Source organism: Dermacentor albipictus, chromosome 8 (genome assembly GCF_038994185.2).
Source record: "Dermacentor albipictus isolate Rhodes 1998 colony chromosome 8, USDA_Dalb.pri_finalv2, whole genome shotgun sequence".
Taxonomy (NCBI): domain Eukaryota; kingdom Metazoa; phylum Arthropoda; class Arachnida; order Ixodida; family Ixodidae; genus Dermacentor; species Dermacentor albipictus.
This window is the reverse complement of record NC_091828.1, coordinates 80,474,778-80,502,538: the sequence shown is the minus strand read 5'-3', so window position 1 is coordinate 80,502,538 and position 27,761 is coordinate 80,474,778. Positions and strand designations below refer to the sequence as shown.

Below are 27,761 nucleotides of genomic sequence, written 5' to 3'. Positions count from 1 at the left end.
AGGTTTAGCACGACTTGGCACTGGACGCATCAGCATATATGGCTGGCAGCCTATCTGGGGCAGTGCCAAACTCTCTATCTTCATCCAGTGCCAGAAATGCTTTCGGCCGTCTACTTCATTGCATCTGGTGCTGAGTCACGCTCACCGTTGTGAAGGTGATGGTATGACTGAAAAGGATTGCTCGAGGCTATCACCCTCTGCATAAAATTTCGCTTTGCTCTTCAAGGTTGGCCACTGTGGCTGATGACATTATGGAACGTATTTGTCGCCAAGATCTCATGCACATTTCTTATCGTGGTGCACCGTGTCATCTTGCTGGCTCATTGAAACTTTGCTTATGCTTCCTACAGTGCACGAGATCTGCATGATCTTTTAAATGTTGTCTGTTAACATGCTGTTACATTAGCCTGACCCCACTTTTTTTTTTTTTTGCAGGTGTACATTTATCGTAACAGCCTGCACGTGGTCCCCCTGGAGAATGGCAAGGCCTCAGAATGTGTCCCAGCACCTAGAATCGATGATGCCATTGCACAGATCAGGTCTCCAATTACAAAGACGAAGTTAGTGGCCTGTTTTCGTTTTGTATATATTGTGGGGTCTCCAACATGCTCTTAGGACAAAGGAGCAACAATGCAGTAGTTTGAAGTTTGAAGTTTGAAGTTTATTTCCTTTCTTCATACTGAAAGAGGAAACAAGAGCTAAAGGCCATTCGGCCTGACAGGGGTTCTTGCTCCTAAGTGCGTTCGGCTTGCATGATGAACCGTTGTACAAACGAAAAAGCAAATATAACAGGAAAACAAGCAAGTACGATATACAACAGACAAATAAACAAGATAATGTGTACATTATACAATGACTATGTGTAAAAGATATTTATGCTTCAGTTTTTGTTTGTGCAATCACATTACTGCGCAGATGAAGGAATACATGTATAGTGCATTATTAAAAAAAATTAGTGCGAGAGCAATTTATGTGTAATTAATTTGATAGTGTATGAGTAGGTTTTTTATACCTTGCTTAAAATTAGGCGCACAGAAATCAATTTTTTGTTCAACAATGTTTAGTAGCCTAGGTATTTGATAGTTTATATCCTGACGTCCGTAGTTAGTACGCGTGAATGGTATTTTCTTGATTTCATAATAGTGCAGACAATCAGAAGGGCATTTATTGCACCTCTCATACACGAATGCCAGATAGCCAATAAAACATGCTGATGGGCGCTGACGAACCGAGAAAGTCCAACTCACCGCGACAAGATATCGACTCAGTATGTTCGCCCTCATGCTGGACGCTAATGTCTTATCATTTGCATGTACACGAACTGTAGCACATTCAAACAATCATGTTTGTCCATCCTGGTGGCCTGCTCTGAAGCCCTCTCGTGAGGCGGTCCCACAGAGCGTGCCGACAGGCATGCAACAAATCCACACGCTCTGCCGAACCCAAGCCAAAGAGGAAGCGGCGACTTCCTCTTGCGCTGAGTAATCCTGCCAATAAGTAGCATTAGCAAGGCGATGCTTGCGCCCTCTCTAGTTCTATGACCGCTGGTGGCGCTTGGCTATGTGGCAAAGCCTGATTACAGGGGATTCGAGAGCCATGCAGAAAAAACAACATCAGGGGACGCATGAGAGTCGAGTGTCCCCACGATATATAGTGTTTTCGTGAAGACTGCCAAATATTCCTGATAAAAAGATCTGTTTCATAAATCATCAAGTGCTTCATGCAGTCGATTGCCCTTGCTTCTTGTTTGCTAAACTATACAGTCTGACCTTGATTGGACGAACATGGATATGATTTATCTAATGCAACAAGGTAAGTCAAAATGTTTATTGCTGATATCAGTGTAACATTCACTATAATTCATTATTGTGAATGTTGGATATAATGAAGGTATTTTAATGTCAGATGCAACTCTGCTATAATGAGGTTTGACTATGTAATGTACTTGCAAACAAATTTCTATGACAGTGAAGAGGAAACTACAGGGGTACAGCTTTTGCATGTGTGTTATTGGAGCAAATAGTCCAGCTCAGTTCCTCAGCACCATCTGTTTTATTACACTTTCAGTTTCTTGGAGCGAAAAAGCGAGTCGAACATTCTTAGATATTTTCAGTAGTTTCACATTTGCCAAATCGTGGTAGAGCGAAGCAATGAAATATAAATTCAAATTTAATACTTATTGGTGTGTTTTATGCGTTATATTACTATAAGTGCTGTAATAGTAAATAAGATGTTTGTGTTTTCTTTTTCCCTGCTTAAACATGAGTAATACTGTTGGGCTATTACTATCAGGAGCACCGTCACACATGTGCTTTGCCTCATAGCTCTGCCTTCATTGCATCACCTGTAACAAAGGTGAGCCGTGACATTTCACAAGAAGATCTGATTTCCCTTGTCTTCGTGGATTTCATTCTTGAATGAAATGGTGCCCTTTTTGTTGCTTGCAGGGCAGCACCGGGAGTGCAGAAGTCGCTAGCGGCCCGCTTCCATGATGCACCAGCCCGGCACCGGATGACCCATCACCGGGCACACTGCTACCTTCCGGCGGCGGCCGTGGCCTTGCTCCAACGGGACCCCGCCCTGCTGGGACCTGCGGTGGGGGCGTTTGTGTCACGTGACCCCCTCGACCTGAGGGCACTCAGAGCCATGAGGTGCGTGGAGTTTGTTTCTCCTTGGAAAGCACTTGCTTGTGATGAAAAAGTAAATGCCCCCTTGGGCAGACAAAAGATGCACCAATTGCTCGCAACGGGGTGTGAATCAAAGCGTATTGCATTATTACGTATATATAAGGGGTGTAAATCTACAGCCTTTCCCATTCTACAAACAGGTTACACGTCTTGGGACCTCGTCTCACCACAATAATCGTCATGTTCACTGCTTGTGCTTCCTTTTTCAAAAACTTTGTGCTCGTTACTTGCCTGTCAAGAATGCTATGTTACGCTGATAACACGCATGCCATTTGTGATCCGGAAGGAGCAGATGCGCATTGTTACACATAATTACACCAACTCTAGAGGGAAAGCTGGGCAAAAAATCTGGCAACCGCAATGCAACTGCACTCCGGATGGACACCGCTTTACAAGAAACGATCCTGGCCTGCCCTGCAATGCTCGCTTTCACAGCCAATTAGAATTTCCTGCTTTTCCTGCTCATTTGTGGCTAATTGAGATTTGGGCCATCGTTTTTCCTGTGTTTTCCCCACGTGTTATTTTTTTCTTTTGCGTGATTTCTAGCACGAAGCTGGAGAGCCTACCATTCACCATGAAGTTGGAGATTATCGAGTCGAACATGCAAAAACTAAATCTGACGTCGCCCCAGCATCTGGGCTGACAGTAACAAGGAAACAATTCAAAATTGATTCCGTCGTGCAGCTTTCCACGAAGCTTTGGAGCAAGTCAGCATTTCCAGAAGCTGTTGACAGGTCCACGGTCAACAAGTTTGTATTCGCGGACGAAGGTGCAGAACGAGCACTTCATCGCGGAAGTTGTGTGTCAGGACACAAATGAAGGGAACAGTTGGCACAAATCAGATCCTGTGCCCACCTGCTACTTCATGATGCATGCGCTCGTCCTATACTGGTGCTTCTGTTTGAATGTGGAAGGCTGCGGCCTAGCTGCTCAGAGTCCTTGGACAATGTGGAAAAATCGCTGTTCTTCCTGGCAACGAAGACAGTTAGGTAGGGGCGTGCAAATATATGACAATTTTGAATATTATCGAATATTACGTTATTTGTATTCTATTTGAAAACTCGGCATTTGAAAATTTTTGAATAATTGATTGGGTACAAATACAGTATTTGAAATGTGGAAAAATCAGTGTTCTTCCTGGCAACGAAGATTCGAATAACGATGGCAACAAAATCGAATATGTTGCTGGCCATGTGGGAGCAAACATGGTTCCTAGAATTTATTTCTATCTAATCTAAGAAAGCGTGTCTGATTTTGTTCTGAATTTTGCAATAATTTCATGCTGCTTTCGAAATTGTGCCTGTAAAACACACTTAGCCACTGGACATCATGCTATGCAGGAAAGCCAGCCTCTCAGTAGGAAGGGGCGCGGGTTTGTGAACAATGAGGGCGCACTCATCGCAGGTTCCATCTCCACTCTGGAGCTTATTGCTTGACAGAAAATACGATGAGTGATGGCTGGTATAGGTTCAAATGCCTCTGAGTTTGCGGGAAATTTATGTAGCATAATAAGGCACAGGTTGGTGAGAAGAGACAACCAGCAGAAATTCAATTTTCCAAAGCTGACATGAGTCAAAAACTTAATCTTTTAGTATAATGCCTTACTAGTTCAATTTTTTCTACCAATGACAATGTAATTGCAATGTTCCAGCATGTTAAAATAAACTGACTTGCTAATAAAGGCATGTGCGTGTCATTAAACAATAGTTGATTCTATATTCAATGCTAAGTATTCGTATTCTATTCATATTAGAAAATTTTGATCTGCGGCGCTGATCTTATGTTTGATATTTTGTGCGCATTCAGCACCACTGGTTGTTTAGAGCTACTGCCATCTATGGAGTTCCCCAAAGTCATTTGAAACTGTTTCCACTCACCGGTGTGCACAACTTTATTTATTTGTTACCAAGCGGTTCATTTAAGCACGAGGTGTGTAATCTCGCTGATTATGTGAGTGCGCCAGTAGGAGGCATGGATGGTAGCCCTGGCCACGCACTCGCAAGTTGTCAACAGATCTGGGGTCTACTGAACTGGCGTTCCGATGGGATGAAAACACTGCAGCACGTACACAGTATAGGTCTGGTCGCTGCGACGGAAACGTCCCACAACACACCCAGCGGTGCGTCGGCACTGCAGAGCTGATAAAAAATGGTGCAGCTTATCTTGCTTGCTCAACCTTTGCGACTGGCAAGTTTCCCGATGGGCCACATTGGTCACATGCTTGATGTCACACTGTCGGTGTCGGTGCATTTGAAAAAAATGAACGCAAGAACATGGTGGACACGAAGTGATTTCGCCTCCTCTTCTGGTGCATGCAGTCCATGAAAGCATAACCTTTCTGAGATTTGGGGGCACTGTCTCTGCGGTGTGGATTAATGACGACGGTGATAAGCATGTTGCACTGCCTGTTGCTGAGCTGGTAAAGTGACCACCAGCATGAGCCAGGAGCCAGCCACGGTGGCGCACAGTTATTTGTGGCAGACCCGATATGCGTGTGAATCATCCAAAACATCAAATTAATGACATGTGAATTAACAAGCTTTTAAGTGTACTTGAAAGTAGCATAAAGCAACACAAATTGTATACAAGATTTGCATTGATATTCTGTTTCAGTGTTTTCTGTTAATGTGGAAAAAAAATGTGCCTATAATGTGGCCGTGCCTCATTAGTCATTCCCACCTTTTGCTCTCCCTTCGCAAGTGTGTCCAAGCACATTTAAATGAAGGATTTGTTATTAATCATTCCATTCCCCCGCATTCCTTGAATTGGTTTACAGGGTACCCTTTGCAGTGGTTCTGTGGCCATTCCGCTCACCATGAATTTGTGGATTTGATTCACAGCTGCACTGGTTGTGTAACAATGGTAATGGAATTGAAAAATGCTGGTCTACTCGGATGCTTGAAATTATTCCGAAGACCCCCTCCCCTCCTTCCCCTTGGCTACTCATAGTGCATCCTTCTAGGATGCCACACCCCCAGTTTGAACTGATCTGGCAGCACTGCGGAGATGCGCAACATCACTGCCCAGATTTGGAGGCTGTGACACACTGCGTTGCTCTCAAAACATCAGTATCCACTGACTGACACCGCAATCGCTTGCATGGAGGAGAAGCTTCATCTTTTCCGTTTTCTCATCCGCAATGCAGGCACTTCCCACCCGAGACTCGTGTCATGGCGGAGGTGCGCTTCACCCGGTGCCTGTATGCGCAGCTGAGGCAGCAGCGCTTCATGCCTGATCGACGTGTTGGCTGGAACATGCCACCCCCTCACGCTCCCGAATTCGTCGCCCACGACCTTGGGCTTAAACTGGTGAGTGGTTACCGTGATTGGCAACACTTGTTGTTTTGAGTTTTCACCTACAGACAAGCTGGAGAGCATGATGTTGGAGAGGCACAGTGGTGCTGCTGTCACATTCCATGCTAGGAAAAATTTTTTTTGCCAGAATCTACTAGGGCGGATTTTATTGGAAGGGAACAGTAATGGATGTGACCATGCTTTAAAAGATTCATTGATATAAATTGTTGAAAGTGACAAAGAGCGAAGAAAAGAAGTGTCTGCGCGATTGTCTGCTCTTTTTTCCTGCGCAACAACTCTGTTCAAAAACATGCAGCTTACCAATGACTTTGTTCTGACACTTTTGGGCAGTAAGCAACCTTGTATGCAGGTGAAAACAAAACGAGTGTGGTATGCCTTTGTCATTTCTTTCGTCTTAGTTATAGCAGCTGCTGTAATGCCTCTTCTTGCAGTGTAGCAGTGTAGGCTGATAAATAAATAGATTGGTAACCAAATCAGTGGCCTAGTGAAAGAGCATTGATGGCCTAGTGGTAGAGCATCTGCCTCGTATGTGGGATGTACTGGGTTCAAATCCTGGTGCTGCCAGAAACCCACTGGTTTTTCTAATTGGTAGAGATGTCCCCCGATATGGGGCTTGGGTACTCGTGGGAGTTTGCATCTCGCAAGGGGCCTACAGGGTTTACGGGCACGGTCTTTGGGTGGACCCTTGTGCAACCAGAGGTGGTGGCCTTGGTGTAGAGAAGCTGCTGGGTTTGTGGGAGACAGACTAGAGCTGTTGCTGGAAAAATAGGTGCAAGCGGTAAAATACCGGTAAAATAGGTGCAAGAGTGCTCCCGTTCAGGTGCTCGACCATTATCGGACTTCGGCGCCTACAAATGGGTGTTTGTCATCAACCTCAGTGTGTCCCCACCTAATGGCCACCGTGGGAAATGGCCACCATGAGAGCGACCCAAACTTGAAGTTTGAATTTATGGTCCTGATAATTTATTGTGAGCGTTTATGCTTTATATTTTCACACTCCTTTCTAAACTCTGGCAGTCTTCTAATCAGTGTTATTACATGGTTTATGTGTTGCGTGAAGACACTGTAATATTCTAGGTTTGCATATCGAAGGCAGTGGTGTTTCATTGTATCTCTTTCAATTAAATATGAGATTAGGAATAACAAATGTTAAGTTCTTTATGAACTTCACTAATAAATTGGAGGCTCTCAATGTAACCCAGAATGCAGAATTGGGGAACTTGTTTGTTCCCATTCATTTTATCGATATCCATGGCAAGTTTTGCATTGCATTTTGGATTTAACGAAGCCACTACGCCACGTCCGCACTTCAATAGTCTGCAAGATATTGACATGCATGCTTATTTATTTTTTACGGTGACCATTTCTCATCATCTAACAAATGTTAAAAGTTATCGCTGAGCACAAGAAATGCCTTTCCATATCCGAACTTTCGCGAATGTTGTTGCAGGTTTCATCTGTTGTCTATGTTGTTGGCAAACCTTGTGTATTCAGAGTGCATGCACTATGCGATATTGTTGTAAATTCTAGAATGCACGCGAGCACCACCGATAATGCTGGAATCTGTGGCGAGTCATGTATGAATAGTCGACATGTCTAACTCTTGGATCAGATTTTGACGATCGATGACTGCGCTCACTGCTTTCGTTGCCCTTGAGTTGCACTTATGTTAATTCGACTCCAGTTAATTCGATCCGGACCGAAGGTTCTGGCCAGCACCCATACATTTCTGTGGACCCAAAGCTTAGTTATTTTGGTCCTGAACGTGGCCTTTGCCGAAAGGTTCGAACTTGACCAGTCAGCACGCACGTGCGTGACCCCTAGGCGATTGTAACTGGGTGACCGTGCATGCTGAATACTGTGAGAACCATAGCTCACAATCTCTAATTATGGTACTTGCCCGATCCTAACCTGCACCTTTTTTATTCAAGAAAGTTGGGCCGAATATTTCTTGCACGGTGCCAATCGGACATTATACCGGAACTGGATTTGTGGCATGTAATTACTTTACTGCATGACAAGCGTGCATTGCGGCAAAGCTGACTTTTGGAAACCGGCCGCCATTGCGCAACACATGGTAGACCCTTGCCCAATTTTCTTGTTCTTGCAAAAAGATTGGGTGCGCGTTAGATTTCTGCCTTGTTCTATAGAGATTTATACAGTACCAGTGGCACCCACGACGATAATGGAAGAGAAAATAGTCTAGAGGAATTCGAAATCCCAAAGGTAACGGCGGAAGAAGTAAAGAAAGCCTTAGGAGATATGCAAAAGGGGAACGCAGCTGGGGAGGATCAGGTAACAGCAGATTTGTTGAAGGATGGTGGGCAGATTGTTCTAGAGAAACTGGCCACCCTGTGTACGCAATGCCTCATGACCTCGAGCGTACCGGAATCTTGGAAGAACGCTAACGTAATCCTAATCCATAAGAAAGGGGACGCCAAAGACTTGAAAAATTATAGACCGATCAGCTTACTGTCCGTTGCCTACAAACTATTTACTAAGGTAATCGCAAATAGAATCAAGAACACCTTAGACTTCTGTCAACCAAAGGACCAGGCAGGATTCCGTAAAGGCTACTCAACAATAGATCATATTCACACTATCAATCAGGTGATAGAGAAATGTGCGGAATATAACCAACCCTTATATGTAGCTTTCATTGATTACGAGAAAGTGTTTGATTCTGTCGAAACCTCAGCAGTCATGGAGGCATTACGGAATCAGGGTGTAGACGAGCCGTATGTAAAAATACTGCAAGATATCTATAGCGGCTCCACAGCCACCGTAGTCCTCCATAAAGAAAGCAACAAAATCCCAATAAAGAAAGGCGTCAGACAGGGAGATACAGTCAAACCTCGATATAGCGAACACGTATATAACGAATTATTGAATATATCGAACTCTTCCGAAATATTTTTGTCAAACACATGTATTTTCAACTTCCTATAGCGAACGCGGTTTGGCATAAAACGGATATAACGAACTTCGCGACGCCAAGCCCTACCTCACTTTAATAGCAGGCGGCAGGCTTCGTTGCACTACAAGTGTGTTGTGCGGCGCAGCAAACGTTCAGGACTACCTCACAGGCGCTGACAGCGCCACAGATGCCCCGTCGTCATCGAGAGTTGACAGCCAAAGAAATCGTCCGCACCTCACAACCACTGACAGCGCCGCTTCAGCAGCGGCGGCAGCGGCGTGATCGAAGGCTGACCCTGTAGACGATGAGAACATTTCGACTTCACAAGAAGCACTTGCTGCGTTGGATTTACTGCGCCGCCACTGCAGTGCTATTGAGGGCAGTGGGTTTGCCTTTGTTGAGTGCTTGCAAACTGTGGAACAGGGCATGATACTGAATGCGATCAACACCAAGAAGCAGGCCGCGATAACGCAGTTCTTTGTGCGTAAATAAATGAACGTGACCCAAGTAAGCGTCGTTCGAGTTGCTGTGCCTTCTCTGATTGAATTTTGCTCCTCTTGCATGTATTTTTTACGAAATTTTATATTACGAATTATGGATATAGCGAACTAATTTCCGAATTTTTAACTGTTCGTTATAACGAGGTTTCACTGTACCATCTCTCCAATGCTATTCACAGCGTGTTTACAGGAGGTATTCAGAGACCTGGATTGGGAAGAATTGGGGATAAAAGTTAATGGAGAATACCTTAGTAACTTGCGATTCGCTGATGATATTGCCTTGCTTAGTAACTCAGGGGACCAATTGCAATGCATGCTCACTGACCTGGAGAGGAAAAGCAGAAGAGTGGGTCTAAAAATTAATCTGCAGAAAACTAAAGTAATGTTTAACAGTCTCGGAAGAGAACAGCAATTTACAATAGGCAGCGAGACACTGGAAGTAGTAAGGGAATACATCTACTTAGGGCAGGTAGTGACAGCAAATCCGGATCATGAGACAGAAATAATCAGAAGAATAAGAATGGGCTGGGGTGTGTTTGGCAGGAATTCTCAGATCATGAACAGCAGGTTGCCATTATCCCTCAAGAGGAAAGTGTATAATAGCTGCGTCTTACCAGTACTCACCTACGGGGCAGAAACTTGGAGGCTTACGAAAAGGGTTCTACTCAAATTGAGGACGACGCAACGAGCTATGGAAAGAAGAATTATAGGTGTAACGTTAAGGGATAAGAAAAGAGCAGATTGGGTGAGGGAACAAACGCGAGTTAATGACATCTTAGTTGAAATCAAGAAAAAGAAATGGGCATGGGCAGGGCATGTAATGAGGAGGGAGGATAACCGATGGTCATTAAGGGTAACGGACTGGATCCCAAGGGAAGGGAAGCGTAGCAGGGGACGGCAGAAAGTTAGGTGGGCGGATGAGATTAACAAGTTTGCAGGGACGGCATGGCCACAATTAGTACATGACCGGTGTTCTTGGAGAAGTATGGGAGAGGCCTTTGCCCTGCAGTGGGCGTAACCAGGCTGATGATGATGATGATGATGAAGGAGGTTTAATATCATTTCTGCGTTAGTTTTCTGCTTTGGCTGTGTAGAAAAAAATATCAGTTTAACATTTTTTCTGCGTCTTGTTTAATTTGACCTGCTGGATAATTTGATCTATTTTGTCAATCCCATCAGGGTCGAACTTACAGAAGTTGACACTTGCTTTTCTGGGCACAGGTTTGCCCGATAGTGACTCGATAATGAGTACATCACCAACTTGCAGTTGTGCCGCTGTGATTCTTCCTCGTCACTACAATGTGACAATATCCATGCATCAGCGGCACGCAAGATTTGTCAATGTGCAATTGTTGGCTCCATGGTGTCTGCACTTTGTCATCGCCACCATCATTGTGATATTGCTTCTTGCTGGTGACGATCATCATGCCACCACCTCTGTGATAGTTGTGGTGTCAGTGTTGGGTAGATTGGAGGAGTTGACGTGGAACTGCAGGGGTTTTGCACAAACTTGGGTGCATCAGAGGAAGTTGGACAAATAACTGTTGTTGCAGTAAATACGGGATCAGAGCAGTGCAGAGGCATTGCTTAGGTTTAGCGGATGTCGTTTGGACTTGCGTTGAGAGGGTTGGTGTGGTTGAAAAGTGAAATCTAAGTTAGGCAGCATTGTGGTGATTGTTGCAGGTGTGCACACTAAGTCTTTCTTATGTACCTTTTCGTTTGCTTTGTGTTCAATAAAACAAACATTTGCTTGCGTACGAAGACAGTGCCTTATTCTCAAGCTGTCAAACATGACGTTGCTAGTGCCCTTGGAAAGTGCTTTGTCACATCCTTGCCAATCCTTAAAAAGCTCTTGCATTCTTTTTGCAAGACGATTGCTACGAACCCTGCTACCTGTACATTACATCTTTACCTGCCTTGTGACCAACGGTCTCACGACTTGATAAGTCTTTATCTAATTGAAGAGGATTTACAGATGTCTGTGCTGGGTGCTTTCCTTTGCCTTGTTAGGCTTGTGGCCTGGAGATTCTGGCCGCCGGGTCGGACAAGATGGCCTCCAATGGTGAACCTGACCTTGCTGAGCTTGGGAATGATGTTCGGTGGAAGCGCTTCCTCAAGAGCCTCAGCACCAAGGGCTACTTTCAGGTAATTCATTGTCATCATTGTCATTATTATTGTCGTCATCGTCACCAGCATTGTCGCCACCATTATTATCACCAGCTTCTTTGCCCCCTTAGCAAGAGATACAGTGGCTGATCAATAATACCTTTTAGGCTATACATAGTAACTTTCAGAATTATCGATCGGTGGCTGTATCTCCACTGGCAGGTTGTATGGGCACCAAAATCATTTGCACCGTTCTCTCTCTGAGCTGTTACACTTGCTGTGAATGTAGCTAGCCTCGTGCTCAAGAAGCCTGAATGGTTACCGAACAACTTTGACAGGATCACTTTCCTTTGCAGGGCGAACTGGAAGGGTCCAAGTTGTACCACAGCCTGATTCAGCGTGCACGCGAGTACTTTGCCCTGACGGTCAGTGCGGGGGCTGACGGCGAGAGCGAGCGCCAGGGAAGGTGCTCAGCCCGCGCACGGGTGTCGCGCCTTCTGCGGCAGCTCGATGTCAACATTGAGAAACTCCGGGAAGAGGGCGAGAAGCTGGGAGAGCCAGACGGTGAGCCTTTGCATCTTGCATGGCCGCAAGTGTGCTTGAATGTGTGACCTTGAACTCCTACGAATACCCACCCACTGCAGTTGCAGTGGCACAGTAGGGCACCATGGCATTCTTCCAGGCGGAGTGAGGTCAAAGGTTCATTTTCCGGTCAAGGTGGCCCATACAGGCTTATGTAGCAAGCTTCGAGTGCATGCTAAAGATTTACCAGGGGGTCAAAATTAATCTCCTCCCCCCCTTCCTCCCTTTTCTGCACTATGGTGTCTTTTACTATCCTACAATTGCATCGGCGTACAGCTGAGGGGAGCATTGGCTGTCACCAAAATCATCTGGCTCGTTGCACCTGGCAGCTTTTTGCAGGAGTCGTGGCTGCTACCCTGTTTTCGGTGAAATGGATGGTTTTCCAAGGTATCCCGTGAGAATTAGCAGAGGCCTTGCATATTAAGAAGAGAGGGGATGCTTGCATCAGGCAAGCCCTGGAAAGGCGTTGGTCTCAGGTTCAAATTCCAGACCAGGATGAATTTTTCCTTAGCTGCAAAGCGTTCTGTCAGTGAAACCTGTATGCGTTTCCTTTGTAGTTTCGTGCAACCTTCAGGTGGATGACAATTTCCCCTTTTACCATCCTCCTGTCACGTTGCATCATAAGCAATTTCAGTTTCTCGATTGTTAGTACATGTGTGTGTTTGGCTTTCTAAGTTTTGGGGTTTCTTCACGAGTATGTAACAATATACCATTCTGGTTTTTATCCCTAGCTTTGCTCCGCACTTGGGTCACTTATTCGGGGTGATTGGTCTTAAGGTTTACAGAATTTTTCAAGATCGCCTTTGGCAGATAGCATCATTCTAGTCCTTGAGCGATGTGATTCAGAGGCAGACATTACTTGCATGAGAAATCAAGACACATATTCAACTAATTAACAAAAATGCTAATTAAGTTCTTATTTAATTACTTTGCAGCACATATTTCAATCTACAAATTGTATCCAGTGAGCTTGCATGGCGTGTTCACTTGGAATGAATTTACAGCATGACACCAGCTTCGAGAAACGCGCCATCAGGCTCGCCATAGAAGTTTACTGTTATTCCACTTACCTTTTTAACGAAATGCTCTTTTGCACATTGAAGTGCAAAAGTAACTGGAACGTTCAAGATTTTTGTCCCGCACTTTGCCAATTAACATCCCGAAACTGGTCGCATCCTGAAATTTCCTTTCATGGGTATTGCCTTTGTCCGTTATCCTCGCTCGTCCCTATCAATATTGTCTTTGTTCCCACCCTCTAAAATATGTGCCAACCCGTCTAACACCGTACGTCGCTAAGATACATTTCTCAACCAGTGGGGCCCTGTTATGTGTTCTCCCACATCAGTGCCTCAGCCTTCGCTTCTTCTCAGTCTTATTGCCATCATTTCCCGTCTTGCACGATTCCTTGGACTATATGTGTGAGAAAGTGAGTGCCTGTCCGGTGTCCTTTCTCGTCCCTGTTCTTTTTACGCTCGTTTCCACCGCCTGCAGAGATGTGGCCTCGTTATGAGAACCACCAGGCACGGAGCAAAAGGCATTTAGGAGTGGAACTCTTGCTTTCCAGTGGCAGTCATATAATGTAGCAAAATGCCCCCTGGTGGGCTGCAAGAGCATGACACGCTGTAATTGCTTCGGGAAGTGTGCATCTTGTGCACGTCAGCCAGGCTGTTTTAGGCGACCTCTGATGAAGACTTGCCTGATAAAATACTTGTCATGCAATTCGTGGAGTGTGTAGGATTGAGCGGAAATTTCTCGAATGCCTCGTTTCTCGGGGGCAGATGAAAAGTGGATGGAGGTTACGCCGCAGGATTTGGACCGCCTGCTCGAGGACTACTCGTCGCGGGGTCCCGGCGAGCAGAAGCACAAAGACACAGGGTGAGTCCTCATTTTCAAATGGTCGGTTGTGGGATGTCGATTCCGGTAACAAAGCATCATACAAAGATTATTACAAATTTCTAATACAAATAGAATACCGTGAAAACCGGAATGTAGGTCGAACTTTTTTTCAAAATACCATTGCGAAAAGTCGACCCTCGTCTTATATACAGGACAGTGGCGGAAAAGCTACGGAAGTCTTGCAACAATGGGCGGACGAAGTAAACAGCTGCCATCGCCATCAGCAGCAGCGCGGCATTCTTTATTCTGTGACGGCGTGGCGACACTGTGGCACCGCTATTTTGCGTTTCCATTGTCACAAAGTTATATTGGTTAAAGGCTGCTTTTTCACATTTTGTTTCAAAATGAGCGGAAGTCGGCGGCAATTCACCGTCGCCTTCAAGAAAAAGGCGATGAGTATGTGGAAGCCCACGGCAATGTGGTGGAACAGCGCGAATTTGGAGTATCCGAAAAGAGCATTCAGTACTGGGGGAGGCAGAAGCAGCCTATTACAACTTGCAGTAACCAAAAAAATATGTCATTTCGTGGGCGTTCCACAGCGGACCGCAGAAGTGGAAGACAAAGTTTCGGAGTTCGTCCGGGAGCTGCATGTAAGATCCCTGCCTGTGACTGCCGAATGCAGCCGTGTGAAAGCGGTAGAGATTGCATCTGATCATCCGACTCTAGTTCGGACGACTCTGATCAAAGGCATTGCTCTGATTCAGAGTAGCGCTTGCGCACTTTGTGCCCTTCTGTGTACTGTACACCCGGCCAGTTTTTAACAGTATCGCACGACCGTCGACTCGCGTGTTTTTCAGCACCTTATCATCACGGTACGGAGCGGCGAAATATCGAAAGTAAGTGCATGTGTACACATGCATGTATCTTGTTTGTTTTGCCGCTCAGCACCGTTAATAAGGTGCTGACAAGCACGCGGGTCGATGGTCGCGCAATACTGTTAAAAACTTGGCTAGGTGCACATGTGAGCAGCGTTTAAATAAATACTGTCATCATTGTGCAACCGGCTGAGTCGCATTTGTTTCAAGGTAGGGGTGTCTTTCGGTACTTTTGCCATTGAAAAAGATTTTTTTTTTTCATTTTTAGAATTGGTAAGTTGGGGGGTCAACCTATGTTCCTGTCCGGCCTATAGTCCAGTTTTTACGGTTGTACTTCCTGTACGATTTGTATTTGGCTAAAAAATTGACTATTTTAAATTGTTGAATATCCGTTTCTGTTCACTTGGTATGTCGCAAAGGTAGTGTGGTGTCATACAAGTAATGTAAAGCAAATGCAATCTACTACTGTGGTTCACATATTACAAGGACTATCTTAAGAAGCTGCAAATGAAGCCATAGGGGGGCTGTATTGAAGTGTGCTACTGTTGAAGCTCACCATAGGTGTGTTTACCCTATTACTGAAAAACTGAAAGTTCATAAACAAAATATTTCTTCTATTTGAATGTGCTTATTCTTGGTGTATTTTTCACATTTAGATGGGAAATAAACGTCTTTTTTGCGTGTCTACAGTAGAACCTTGTTGATACAATCCCGTTACGTATAATTTGCAGTCACGATAGGCAGAGCGGATGGATGAAGCCGCATTGCTGGGTTTCCCCGCCGCCACGAAGAAAAGCCAATTTCTGGGAGCACTTTTGCGCCGCTTGACGTTTGATATTTTGGAAGTCGCTCCTATTTTTCTTTTATGTATGCATAATTTTTGCTATATATACTCATTTTAACTGTGCCGTGTTTAGAAATTGTTCGGTATACAGGACAATTTGATGTAAACAGGTTTGATTAGACGGGTTAGACTGTAGTGTCAAAACACTTGGACGCTTTTCGAATGAAACCAGTGTTCGTAATCTTTTCGTTCTTCGCTTAAATGAAACTTCGGATAAACAGAACACATTTTTCTGTCCCTTTGAGTTCACTTTAAGCCAGGTCTCACTGTATATGCCTCTTCCTTTAAGGGGTTAAAGTTGGGCCTTTAGTGTCATTATTTATGTTGACACCTTGACACTTTTCTTAAAGTTGGCAATTTTAACACTTGCCAGAGCCATGCACAAGGATGAAGAAACCCTTGGCAAGACCATTGCAGAGAGCCTGGATCGGTTTGTGCGTCACGTCTCGGACTATGAAGGAGCAGAAGTGCCATCGAATGCAGCGCCCAAAGTGAAGTCGCAGCCGAGTGAAGCCAATAGTCAAGCCAAAGGCGACGGAATTGACTTTGATCCTGACCGTTTTGTCGAGGCACTGGGGGCCATTCTTGGTGAGTTTGGTTGCCCGCCATTGTGACTCGGTGACTGTGTGTCGTACTGTTACTGTGCCTGGTTTCGATGCCCGGCTAGAGTGGCCACGTACCGGAGGGGGCCACAATGCAATAACATTCATGTGCTGTACTTTTGGCGCATGTTAAAGTTCAGGTGGTCAAAATAATCTTGAGGCCCTCCAACTAAGGCCACGTACAATGCAATTAAGCCTGCATTGTGATGTTAATCCCGTAATTTTTTTTGTTGAACAAAAAATGTTTCTCACGGAAACAGACATGTACAGTTAAGCGGTGCAAAGTTTCAAACAGTACAGTTGAACCTCGTTATAATGGGAGTTATGTCTGAAGCCAAAATAACTTCATTATATCGAATGTCATTGTGATAGTAATTACATGGCAGCTTAGGCATATTTTCATTGCCAGCGTTGCTGTCACCTTGAGGTTCCGTATAAAGTGCAAGTGCGATAAGATCTTATTGTGCACTGCGCACTGTGTGCTGTGGGTGCGAGGGGAAGTGTGCGAGGGTGAGCTGGAAAGGATGGTGGCTTGATGTGCGCCCAATGTTAGAGGTCAAGCAATAATTGTGGCTCATTCACTTGCTCCGTTTGTTCTCTTTTTTCTTAGATTTCAAGCTTCCGACATCAGATGATGAGTCAAGCTCGTCGATGAGCAGCTATGGTGATGAAGTTGACTCTCACGGTGAGTTGAATCCAAAGGAAGCAGGAAGTAGGCAGCGCGTGGTAGTTTGACCCGCTGGATAAATTGACAAAATTTCGTCGGTACCACAAGGGTGGAAATAACTGAAGTTGACTGTACGTGGGAAAGGAGAAATAGTTTTTCTCGGCAACTACTACACTAAGATGTGGTTTGTTGCATTTAAAAAGAAAAGTTCTATAGTGTTGCACTGCACTGCTGTCGTGGGATCAAATCCCGGGCACAGCAGCCGCATTTTGATGGGGGCAAAATGCAGACACCTGCGTACTTAGATTTCATCATCATCATCATCAGCCTGGCTATGCCCACTGTAGGGCAAATGCCTCTCCCACACTTCTCCAACAACCCCGGTCATGTACTAATTGTGGCCATGTTGTCCCTGCAAACTTCTTATTCTCATCCGCCCACCTAACTTTCTGCCGCCCCCTGCTATGCTTCCCTTCCCTTGGAATCCAGTCCGTAACCCTTAATGACCATCGGTTATCTTCCCTCCTCATTACATGTCCTGCCCATACCCATTTCTTTTTCTTGATTTCAACTAAGATGTCATTAACTCGCGTTTGTTCCCTCACCCAATCTGCTATCTTCTTATCCCTTAACGTTACACCCATCATTCTTCTTTCCATAGCTCGTTGTGTCGTTCTCAATTTAAGTAGAACCCTTTTCGTAAGCCTCTAAAGGGCCGTTTATAGTCCGACGTAACGCACGCGCGCGCGCACGCTACGTTACGTTGGCGAAAACGACACCACTATAGTCGGGCGCACCGGCGCAGCTAACGTAACCGGCGGCTTCCAACGCGCCCCGACGGGCCCGGCGCCGATTTGGCTCCGGAGCCATTCGCACGTCAAAGTCGGCGGAACTCTCGCACCACAATGCATTGCGCGCGAAGAAAAAGGCGCCAACACAACTCCGCAGACGGCTTTTGCGGACGGCGCGCGACTTGGCGAACCTTCTGCGCATGCTCCGAAGATAGCAGCCTACGGCGCGCGCGTTGAAGTATAGAGGGGATGGCATCTCGGCTGGCGCAGCGCAACCGACGTAGCGTGACTGACCGCGAACGACGCTCGCCCGCGCGCCGATAACGTCGGACTATAAACGGGCCTTAAGTTTCTGCCCCGTAGGTGGGTACTGGTCAGACACGGCTGTTATACACTTTTCTCTTGAGGGAAAATGGCATCCTGCTGTTCATGATCTGAGAATGCCAGCCAAATGCACCCCAGCCCATTTTTATTCTTCAGATTATTTCAGCCTCATGATCCGGATCCGCGGTCACTACCTGCCCTAAGTAGATGTATTCCGGGCCCTTACCACTTCCAGTGCCTCGCTATCTATCGTAAACTGCTGTTCTCTTTCGAGACTGTTAAACTTTGCTTTAGTTTTCTGCAGAATAATTTTTAGACCCACCCTTCTGCTTTGCCTCTCCAGGTCAGTGAGCATGCATTGCAATTGGTCCCCTGAGTTACTAAGCAAGGCAATATCATCAGCGAATCGCAAGTTACTAAAGTATTCTCCATTAACTTTTATCCCCAATTCTTCCCAATCCAAGTCTCTGGATACCTTAGATTTAGAATACTTAACATTTAGGTGCACATTAAAGAGCACCGGGTGGTCATCAAGACTAATCAGGAGTCCTCCACTATGGCATACCTCATAATTAGATCTGGTTTTGGCATGTGAAACCCCATAATTTAGTGTCAATTGAAAAAGTTAAAATGTAGCAACAGTTGCAGGTATACTTTGAATATTTTTTGTCAATTATTTTTGAAAGATTCTTGAATATTGTAAAATTTGAATCAGCCCAGCAATTTACAGTTCAGCTATAAAATACGAAATCACAATTCTCTAAACAGCACCTAATAATGCATCAAAAGGTGGCAAAATTGATGTATTATACACAGCTCTGAAATACAATCAATGCCCGATTTTTCAGTCACCATGCAAACAAAATCGAGTAGTCTGAAAGAACAAATGCATGCCTTTTACATGTTGACTCTCATTACAACGTACCGTGATAATGTGGCAAAAAAAACTTCCATTTTACCCGAAGTCTGTAATATCCAAAACGCCTCACTTCCGAAATTTTCATCGCGACGTATAAGAACTTCATTGCAAAAAATGAGTAAAGAACGACCAAAGTAAAAAAATGGCTGTGGCTTAGGTAAGGTTAAGCCCAGGATGCGAAGCATACTAGCCTTTATTTTAGTTGTTGAACCACTGTTTAGCCTGGTGAACTGCTGTTGCTTGGCTATATTTGGTTCGGCTAGACGAAGAAACAACTCATGCATTACTTCTTCGCCTTCAAGAGTGGAACGCGACAGCGTTCCCGTCGACCCGCCAAGGGGTGTAAGACAATGGGCTACAGGGCAGCGACTACGCGCCCCGCATTGGACGCGGTGAGCGTCGAGCAAAGCAGCGTTCGGCGCGGCAACGAAATGTGCGCCTGAGCAAGAGACGCACGCCTTAGAAACAGCGCGTTTCTAAGGCAACACCGCATTCACTAGAGGCGCTTTTGTACCGCTTTGAAGCGTTGTACTCGTGGCTCAGTGGTAGCGTCTCCGTCCCACACTCCGGAGACCCTGGTTCGATTCCCACCCAGCCCGTCTCGCAAGAGTTGAGCCAAAGCCACTTCTCCTCTGTCGTGACGTCACGGTGTCACGTGATTTGATGGTCACCGCCGCGCCTGAGGAGCTGGGTTGAGCCCTCGTAATATGCTTCGCATAAAAACAAATTAAAGAAGTCACAGTTTTGCCTGAAAGGTGAAGCATCGATTGTGATGGCAAATTACGCAAGATAGGCGCAGCCGCAGCAGCGAGCAAATCGACCTTCGTGCTGTCTCTCACCAGTACAACACAACCACACGCACAGTGCATACGAAGCTACCGGCAGTGGGTTCACGTTGTCCACATCACAGATTGCTTTGAAGATATGGCGGCCACGCCGTAAGCAGCAGCCGCCAGAGTAGAACCCCCTTTCTCTCACCGCCGCCTCGCGTGAGAAGGAAGATGGCGCGTTTCTGTCCCTCTTTCCTCCCTTGCGCGTGCGATATGGAGCCGCAATCGTCGGCTGACCCTCGCAAGTCAGTTGTCCGCCCGTATTGACACGGCAAATTTTACACGCCCGCTTTAGAAAAGCTGCCGCGAATTATTTCCGCTGTAGCCGATAGTCTGTTGTAGCGGGGTCCATTAAAAGTGAATTTCGTTGCATTAATAAAATAGGTAGAACCAACTAAGGCTGAAATGTGGTCTGTTGTATCCGAAAGTCTGTTGTTTGTGGGTCCGTTGTGACAAGTGTAGGCTGTACTGCTCTCAAGGACTCAAATTGGCACAGCCACGTATTAAACAGCTCTGAAGGCCGACCAGTACAATCATTAAGCGCTCCGGTGCTCTCACTGTGACAGGAGACAGCAGGTATGTGCCTGTACAATTGAGGAACACATACTATGTCCTGTGACAGTGCTCCCTTTGCACTCTTGCTGTGCTTCACCGCAATACATTGTGTATGCTTGACTGCGTAACACCACTGTACTGTGGCGAGGCTGACTTTTGGGAATTGGGCACTGTGCAACACTTTTTAGACCCTTGACATGCTTTCTGTGCGTCGAAGTGCTCGGCGAGGATGATGAAGTCAGCACCATTGCTGACAGTGGCGAATCCTTTCAATGAAAAACACGGCACTGAACATCAGGAAGCTTGATAGTGAATGTCAGAGCACCTAGGCCTAGTGTTGCAGAATGCACGATGGCACAAACGACTGCGCAAGGAACAACATGTGGCCAAACACAAATGGCTACGGTGATTGCGGTGGCTATGGCTGGCTACGGCTGCCAGTGGATTGGTGTGCAAGGATGTTGGTTTGAGGCCGTTAAATAATCAAAATGGCGGCAGCGCTGGCTTTGATTAATGCTATTCCAGACCTGCAGTAATGACAGAAAGTCAGAGAAATTGGGACGGCAAAAGGTTTAAGCATCTGAAATTTCAGACGACCTTATACAGTGACTATCGGGTGCGTGGTGGTGCCTTGAAGGTGTCCGAATTATCAGGCCTGTCTGAAGGATCAGTCTATGACCATGTATATCGCTAAATTGTAAGACCTGTGCAAAGCTCTTGTAAACACTGTAGCAAATTCATGTAAACTGTAAATCCATATTCGTCCATTTGAGATGATCTGCTAGATGCACTTCAAAGAACTTTGACTTGTGTCTGGTTTTGGTGCAGACTTATGAAGTTGCATGCTTTATGCTTTTATTTTTTTTACTTTCAAATTTATGGAAACCTTTGTAAAAAAATTCAAGGTCCTAAATGAAGATTCTGCTTTTTAGAATTGCTGGAATTCGACTTTCTTTCTCAAATGCAACAAATTTCATTCATTGCATTTTTGGGTGGAGCGGGGGTCCGAACGGAAGTTTCCTAAAGGAATGGAGCTGGGCGAGCCGTGTAATATGTAGGGCAGATAGATAACATTCTATTAGGAGTTGTTGAATGCGGGCCAAGACAAGAAGAGTGTAATTTGGGATGGCAGCAAGCTAGGTGGTGTGGTGAAATGAGGAAATTTGCAGGCATGATATGGTGTCAGCTGGCTCAAGAAACAAAGAGAGTCCTTTCTCGTGCAGTGTACATAAATAGGCTGATGTTGACGATGGTGACCATATTATATGAGGCAGCATATGTGCCCACATTCCTTTTTTGCTCGAAGCTTCCGGGCCTCTGTATTCTCCGTGCTCAGTTCTTGACAGCATGGAATTGTGCATAAGTTGGCACACACGTGCAAATGTTTAGTTTCCATTGCGTCATCACATCGGCTATGGCATAACATTTATTTGCTGTCTGCGATGTGCAGCTGCTGAAATGTGCACAGGGGCTGTATTTTGTGAGGATTGTCTTTGTGGAATTCTATTCACTCCTTATCAGCTGTCCTGCCAAGTGGCCGACCCCAGCGATAGTGGAGGCACAACTTTGTGCGAGCCGATGACAAAGGGCAAAAAGAATCATTTTCATAACATGTAACCTCAGATCTCCCGGCATTCTTTTCCTTTTAAAGCGAAGCTTTATTTGCCTACTTACTCGTGGTTCAGCATGGGTCAGTCGAATGGTTGCGTTCCTGTCAATGAGGCTCTCTGGGGTAAGCTGTCACGCAATAAAAGCATTGCATGCCTGATGATGTTTGAACCAGGGTCTCCAGGTGCTGTATAGTATGCCGACACTCTAACCATTAGACCATAGGTGTAGGCTCTTAATGCCACTCTTGGTTCCCGGCTTTAACACTTTTCACTTGTGGCAGCTAATGCTGAGACGATTGAAATGCGCATTAGCATTAGTAACGCAGTAAGCAGCAACAAGTTTAGTGGTACCGTGGGATGAAACAATGCTTCAGTAACACCGATTTGCACAGTGCGTGGAATCTACACGATTTTTTTTCTGCAACTTGTCTCTGTCAGATCGCCTGGCTGACGTCATCAATGGTGGCACCGACAGCTTTGGCAGTGATGATGACGATTTGGACGGGCCCGGGGTGGACCTGTCGCGCCTGGCCTTAGACATGAAGAGCTACATGGAGCTGATGGATCAGGAGCTGGCAGGTACCAATGTTGGGCTGAGCTTTGAACGGCAGCCAGCAGCCAAGTCGACGGTGGCCAAAAAGGAAGCCAGTCCAGATGCCACATCGTCACCGTCCAAGGTGAGGGGACTAGTACTCGTTGCTGTTGTAAGAAATGATTTAATACGAATGCACAATGGGCTACCTGATCGTGTTGGTATGGCCTCTGATCATGCTCATGTCAAGGCTTATTGGTGGCATTTCACTGGTAGCTTCTTGTTGTTCTTATTGCTGTGCCTTGTCTCATTCAGTTTTCAAGGGCCAACTGCAGTGAAATGTTGCCATGGATAATAAGTTGTTTCAGATAGCGCAGATAGAGCAGCCTTTATGCAAAATTTTACGTTTCAACTATGAGTGGATGCATTGCGGGAAGTTGGCAAAAGCAGACGTTTTTTAATATCGAAACTAAAGCAAAAGCCACCATTGCCACTCGCCAGAAATGACACAGGATCTAAAACGTTAAAAACCAATGCAGTGGTGCCTAGGCATGACCTCCGTGATTAGGGGCCGTGTTCTGAAACAATGCACTTCAGTAATACTGTCGCCTTGGCAATAGTATGGCCAAAGTGGATAGTTTTTCTTTTTTTCACAGACTCTTTTTAGAATCTAACAGGCCAGATATTTCTAAATATTCATCCCATTAGCCCTCTTAAGATATGTCACGTACTTTCCAGTGTTTGTGCCGGTATGTAACCTTTTTCCTGTTGTGGCAATTTCGGTCACGTGGTATGTGCGACTTGAGTATGTGCCACTCTTCACTGACGAAAAATTCCTTTAACATTTCTTTGATGGGTATGAGTATGGGTATTAGAGAACAGTTTGGCAATACGACGTGTTGCGTTGCTTCAATGCTAATCGCACTAATGTCAACGTTCATTGTGAAATGGTTTCTACCAAAATTTTTATTATGACAAGATTCAAAATAGAGTTTCCTAAAGACCTAGAAAGAAGTTCTTCCCTTCAAGAGCTTTCTGTTCTCTAACACTAGTCCAAATTGGCCTAAAACTCCCATTTTTGCTTCAGCACACCCTCTGTAAATTCCAAGTCACTCACACATCCTGATTATGTTTATGCCACTTACAACTCGCTAACTAAGTCAGCTAAAAACTAAGGATATAAAAGTCCTAATTCCTAATTCTCAAGTTTCTGCGCCAGCTACTCCTGATGCCATGGGATTTGGACAACATCTGTTAGGGGGGCTAGTTTATAGAATAGTAGTTTATCAATGAACAAAGATTACATTGCATTCTGAAGGAACCGGTGGCTTAATGTCATTGAGCTTTGAATACCTTTAAAAAAAATTTTAAATGTGTGAAAATACTATAGATTCATCATGTCGTAGTAACATACTAGAGCTGTGGTTTTGGCGGGAAATTCAGAATGCCCAACATATCATGAATGCTACACTGAGCTTGATGTCTCGAAATGTCTATTTATGCATAGTGAACCTAATGCAAAGCTCGCAGTTGCGTTTTTAATATGCTGTAGTGAAGTCTCAGCTGTGGATACTCCGTGAAACCACCCAATAGTAATTGTAATTGATATACTAATTAAGTTGTAGCATAAACGAGATCTAAGTGTTTTTCTTTTGTACAAATGTACAAAGATGAACAATTTGTTTCAGCTTTTCTTGATCACTGTTTGGGCATTGCAGGGCACCCGTCGTGATGGATTAGCAGCTTTGGTGTTGCGCTGCTAAGCACGAGGTCGTGGGATCGAATCCCAGCCCCGGCGGCCGCATTTCAATCGGGGCGAAATGCAAAAACGCCTGTGTATCGTGTGTTGAGGGCACCTTAACCCTTTGAGGGTTTTAGCCGTACATGTACGGCTGCGGTTTTCTGTCCCGCAAGGTCTTTGCCGTACGGGTACGGTTTCGACCCTCCGTTTGAAATTTCGCGCCATAATGACGATGCACGCTTACTGGGAGGTGCTGCCACCTCTTAGGTCTTACAAGAAGCGTTTGAAATTTGTGCTACCTCCTTGGGGAGATAAACAGAACTGACTTCAAGCTTCAGCGCGTCGCGCAGACTGCGGCCACACCCCTTTTGCGGTTTCGGTTTTGCCGCGTGATCGCAACGGAGGCGCGCGAAACGTCATTTTTCTCTTTGTCGGCACTCTCTTGCAAATACTGTGGAAGTTGATTTCTATCTTGATTGGCACTGCTCTTAGCTTGTTTATAACCGCCGCTCGCGGGGTATTCTCGCTCTCAGTGGCAACGCGGTTTCGGTTCCGCCGCAACGGAGGCGCGCGAAACGTGATTTTTATCTTTGTCGGCACGCTATCGCAGGGGCGGCGGAAGTTGATTTCTATCTTGATTGGCACGGCTCTTAGCTCGTTTATCACCACCGCTCATGAGGTATTCTCGCTCTCTGCGGCTGCGCGGAGACTCGTGTTTCAAGGAGTACCACACTCTAAAATACTATTGAACATATTGCAGTTCTGAGTGATGCCGACACCAAAATACTGTTCCCTAATTTTTTTTACTATTTATTCCCGACTTTATACATCTTGTACATTCAATATCTGCAATAAAATAATTTGACCCTCCGGGAAAGTTTTCTTCAAAATAATTCGACCCTCAAAGGGTTAAAGATCCCAAGGTAGTCAAAATTAATCTGAAGCCCCCCACTACTGCAGCGCCTCATGATGAAATCGTGGTTTTGGCACGTAAAACCCGAGAATTAATTAATTCATTACAGGGTTGAGTTTGACACCACTGCCACTCATAAGTAGCCTGCAGAAGTAATAGAGTATATTCGCTTTTTCAGGCAAAAGAAGCACCACGAGCCACAGCCGAGAGCCTCGATGAACTCGACTCCGACGACGATGAGGCAGCAGGTGGCGATGGGTACCGGCCGGTCGACGTCAACTTGAAGGCACTCAAGAACATTCTCGAGTCGTACAGCTCCCAGGAAGGGCTGCCGGGTCCTGCCGGTAACCTGCTATCAGCTATGGGGATCAGTGTTCCACGCAACGAGGACGATCAGTGAACATTGCATCGTTGTGACTTATCAGTGACTATTTGTGCTACGTGTCACATGCTACAAGTGGTCCAGCTGCTACGACCTACGCGAGATGTACAGGGCGTTTCAAATGGGAAGAGCCAAAGTTTTTTTTGGAAGATGTTGAAGTGGACAGATTATACCCCTGTCAAGCGGGCAAGTTAAGTGCACCTGCAGGGAGTGCACTTCGGGACCTTGAGTGACACTTTAAGTTCGCGGTGCTAAACGGGAAAACAGAGCACATTTGCACAAAAAAAAATAGTGACAGACTAAAACAATGTTTTTTGAAGATGTAGATTAAAATAAAAAAACCTTCTAAAACGCGATTGCTTTAGTTGTATCATAAATAAAAAACAATCTTAATCTATGTTTACTCAACAAAAAACAACAATAATTTTATCATTACAAGTCATTACAAGTTAAGGCCGGCCAAGACGAATGCCTAGCCAATCCACAACAAGATGGTGGCGTGCGACTAGGCGGCACTTGATCCTACTAGAACAGAATATCAGTGAGTTCTGTTCTGATTATTTTGTTAAAAGGTGTTCGACAGCTAGAATGAACTTCAGTGTCCCTTTTTCTATGCATTACATTTTGCACCGCTGAAACCCCTGGCAGTGAGGCTATGCACTCGACCAGCAAAGTGTGTTCCGTGAATGCACTCTGACCGGAGTGCAGTCTGCTGCGAGTACACTCCGCTTGCGACGTTTAATTTGGGAAAGTGCACTTAAAACTAATTGCACTCTCCGTAAGTGCACTTAACTTGCCCGTTTGACAGGGGTATTAAATAGAGAGTTCTTCTTTGTTCATCTATGCATTACTGTTAACAGAATACCCGGTTTTTGAAACGTAGACGTGAGTACAGTAGTTGCATTGGTGGTGCCATCTTGTGGTTAAGAGCTTAACCGGAGTGAACGTGTAGCTAATATTTTACCGACCATGCGCATTCTACTTAGTGGCTGGCGTAAAGTGTCAGCAGTGACAAAAGTAATTAACGTGCAGTTCTTCCATTATGAAAAAAAAAATTCGATCAGTGAGAATATCCATGCACACAAAACAAGTGTAATGCATTGTGGTCGGACAAAGCTGTATTACGTGTTACTGCTGTCTGCTAACACGGTACTCCATGAAGGGTAATACATGTGCATCATCAAATGTAAGAGAGTCACAAGTTCTATCAGTTTTAAGAAAATGTTTTACTCATGTTCTTGTTTAATTATTTTTGTTAGGGCACAAGGCATGTCCACTTAGTTGGAACTCTTTGAGTTGAACCTGGCAACGATTCTTTTAGATAGTCGTCCTCAAACTCTCACAAAACATGTTGCTGTCCTGCTTAGCTTGGCCCTGCTTTGCATGCAAGATGCTTTAGAAAATAATGTTAACTGGAATGTCAGTGTTCTTTTTTCAGAAGTTTTGGGAAGGACATCTTGAAATTAATGCTAGCCTTGGGATTCCTACTAAGTTGTACACTTTGCTCTCTGACTGGCTTCAATTCTGCCAATACATGTGTTCTGATGTAATGTTTTTATTTATTTATTTCACGTACTTTCAAGGCCCGAAGGCGTTACAGAAAGGAGTGGAGTCAAAACAAGAAGTAATGCAGTAAAAACGTCAAAATATACGTGGTCTTTTAAGATGCTGCTTGTCACCTATTAAGTAATTAGGTAATCGAGGATTGTCACACATTATTAACATTCGTTGCTGGTAGTAAATTCGTTGGTGGAGAGAAGACATTATTATTTCTGCTGCACCGTCTTACAAATTTTGGCTCTTCCCATTCAAGATGTTTTGTATAAGGTTATGCGATTCCGAAGAGAACAGAAGGAACTGTCAATATTTGTTTTACATCAAGCGGCTGTGTTATTATGTGCAGTGATCACCAGATCTGTCTCAACCCAAGTGTGTGTTGGCACACGGGGATAATAGGGCTTTTTCCTGTCTGAATAAAAACATGACACAGTAGTATGTGCGTGCGAGTTCTCTCTTGGGCGACTGGTTCATCTACACAAAAAGAGTGCAATTTGTGCACATGGAGGGGGCCATAAGGTATTCCGAATGAATGGTCAATCAGAAATAAACAAAAGAAATTGGAATGAGAAAAAAATTTTGTAGAATAGTCGGCGATGCAAACGATGTTATGCCGTTAAGCGAAGCCGGCCATGCATTTGCGTCTGCTCCGCCACCGCAGCTGATAGTGTCGCCTG

General features: G+C 45.1%; 1 protein-coding gene across 1 annotated transcript in view; it reads left to right on the top strand.

Annotated features, from left to right (window-relative positions):
* ecd (ecdysoneless cell cycle regulator) overlaps nt 1–27,520 on the top strand; it is a 31,012-nt gene extending 3,492 nt beyond the window's left edge. Inside the window, exons 4-13 of the mRNA XM_065427736.2 lie at nt 436–560; nt 2,448–2,651; nt 5,833–5,995; nt 11,429–11,563; nt 11,881–12,088; nt 13,885–13,981; nt 16,035–16,249; nt 16,874–16,948; nt 22,398–22,636; nt 25,324–27,520. Of these exons, the coding sequence (XP_065283808.1) occupies nt 436–560; nt 2,448–2,651; nt 5,833–5,995; nt 11,429–11,563; nt 11,881–12,088; nt 13,885–13,981; nt 16,035–16,249; nt 16,874–16,948; nt 22,398–22,636; nt 25,324–25,545 (1,683 nt within the window). The 3' untranslated portion in view covers nt 25,546–27,520. The remainder of the gene's footprint in view (nt 1–435; nt 561–2,447; nt 2,652–5,832; nt 5,996–11,428; nt 11,564–11,880; nt 12,089–13,884; nt 13,982–16,034; nt 16,250–16,873; nt 16,949–22,397; nt 22,637–25,323) is intronic.
* Nucleotides 27,521–27,761: the final 241 nt, after the last annotated feature.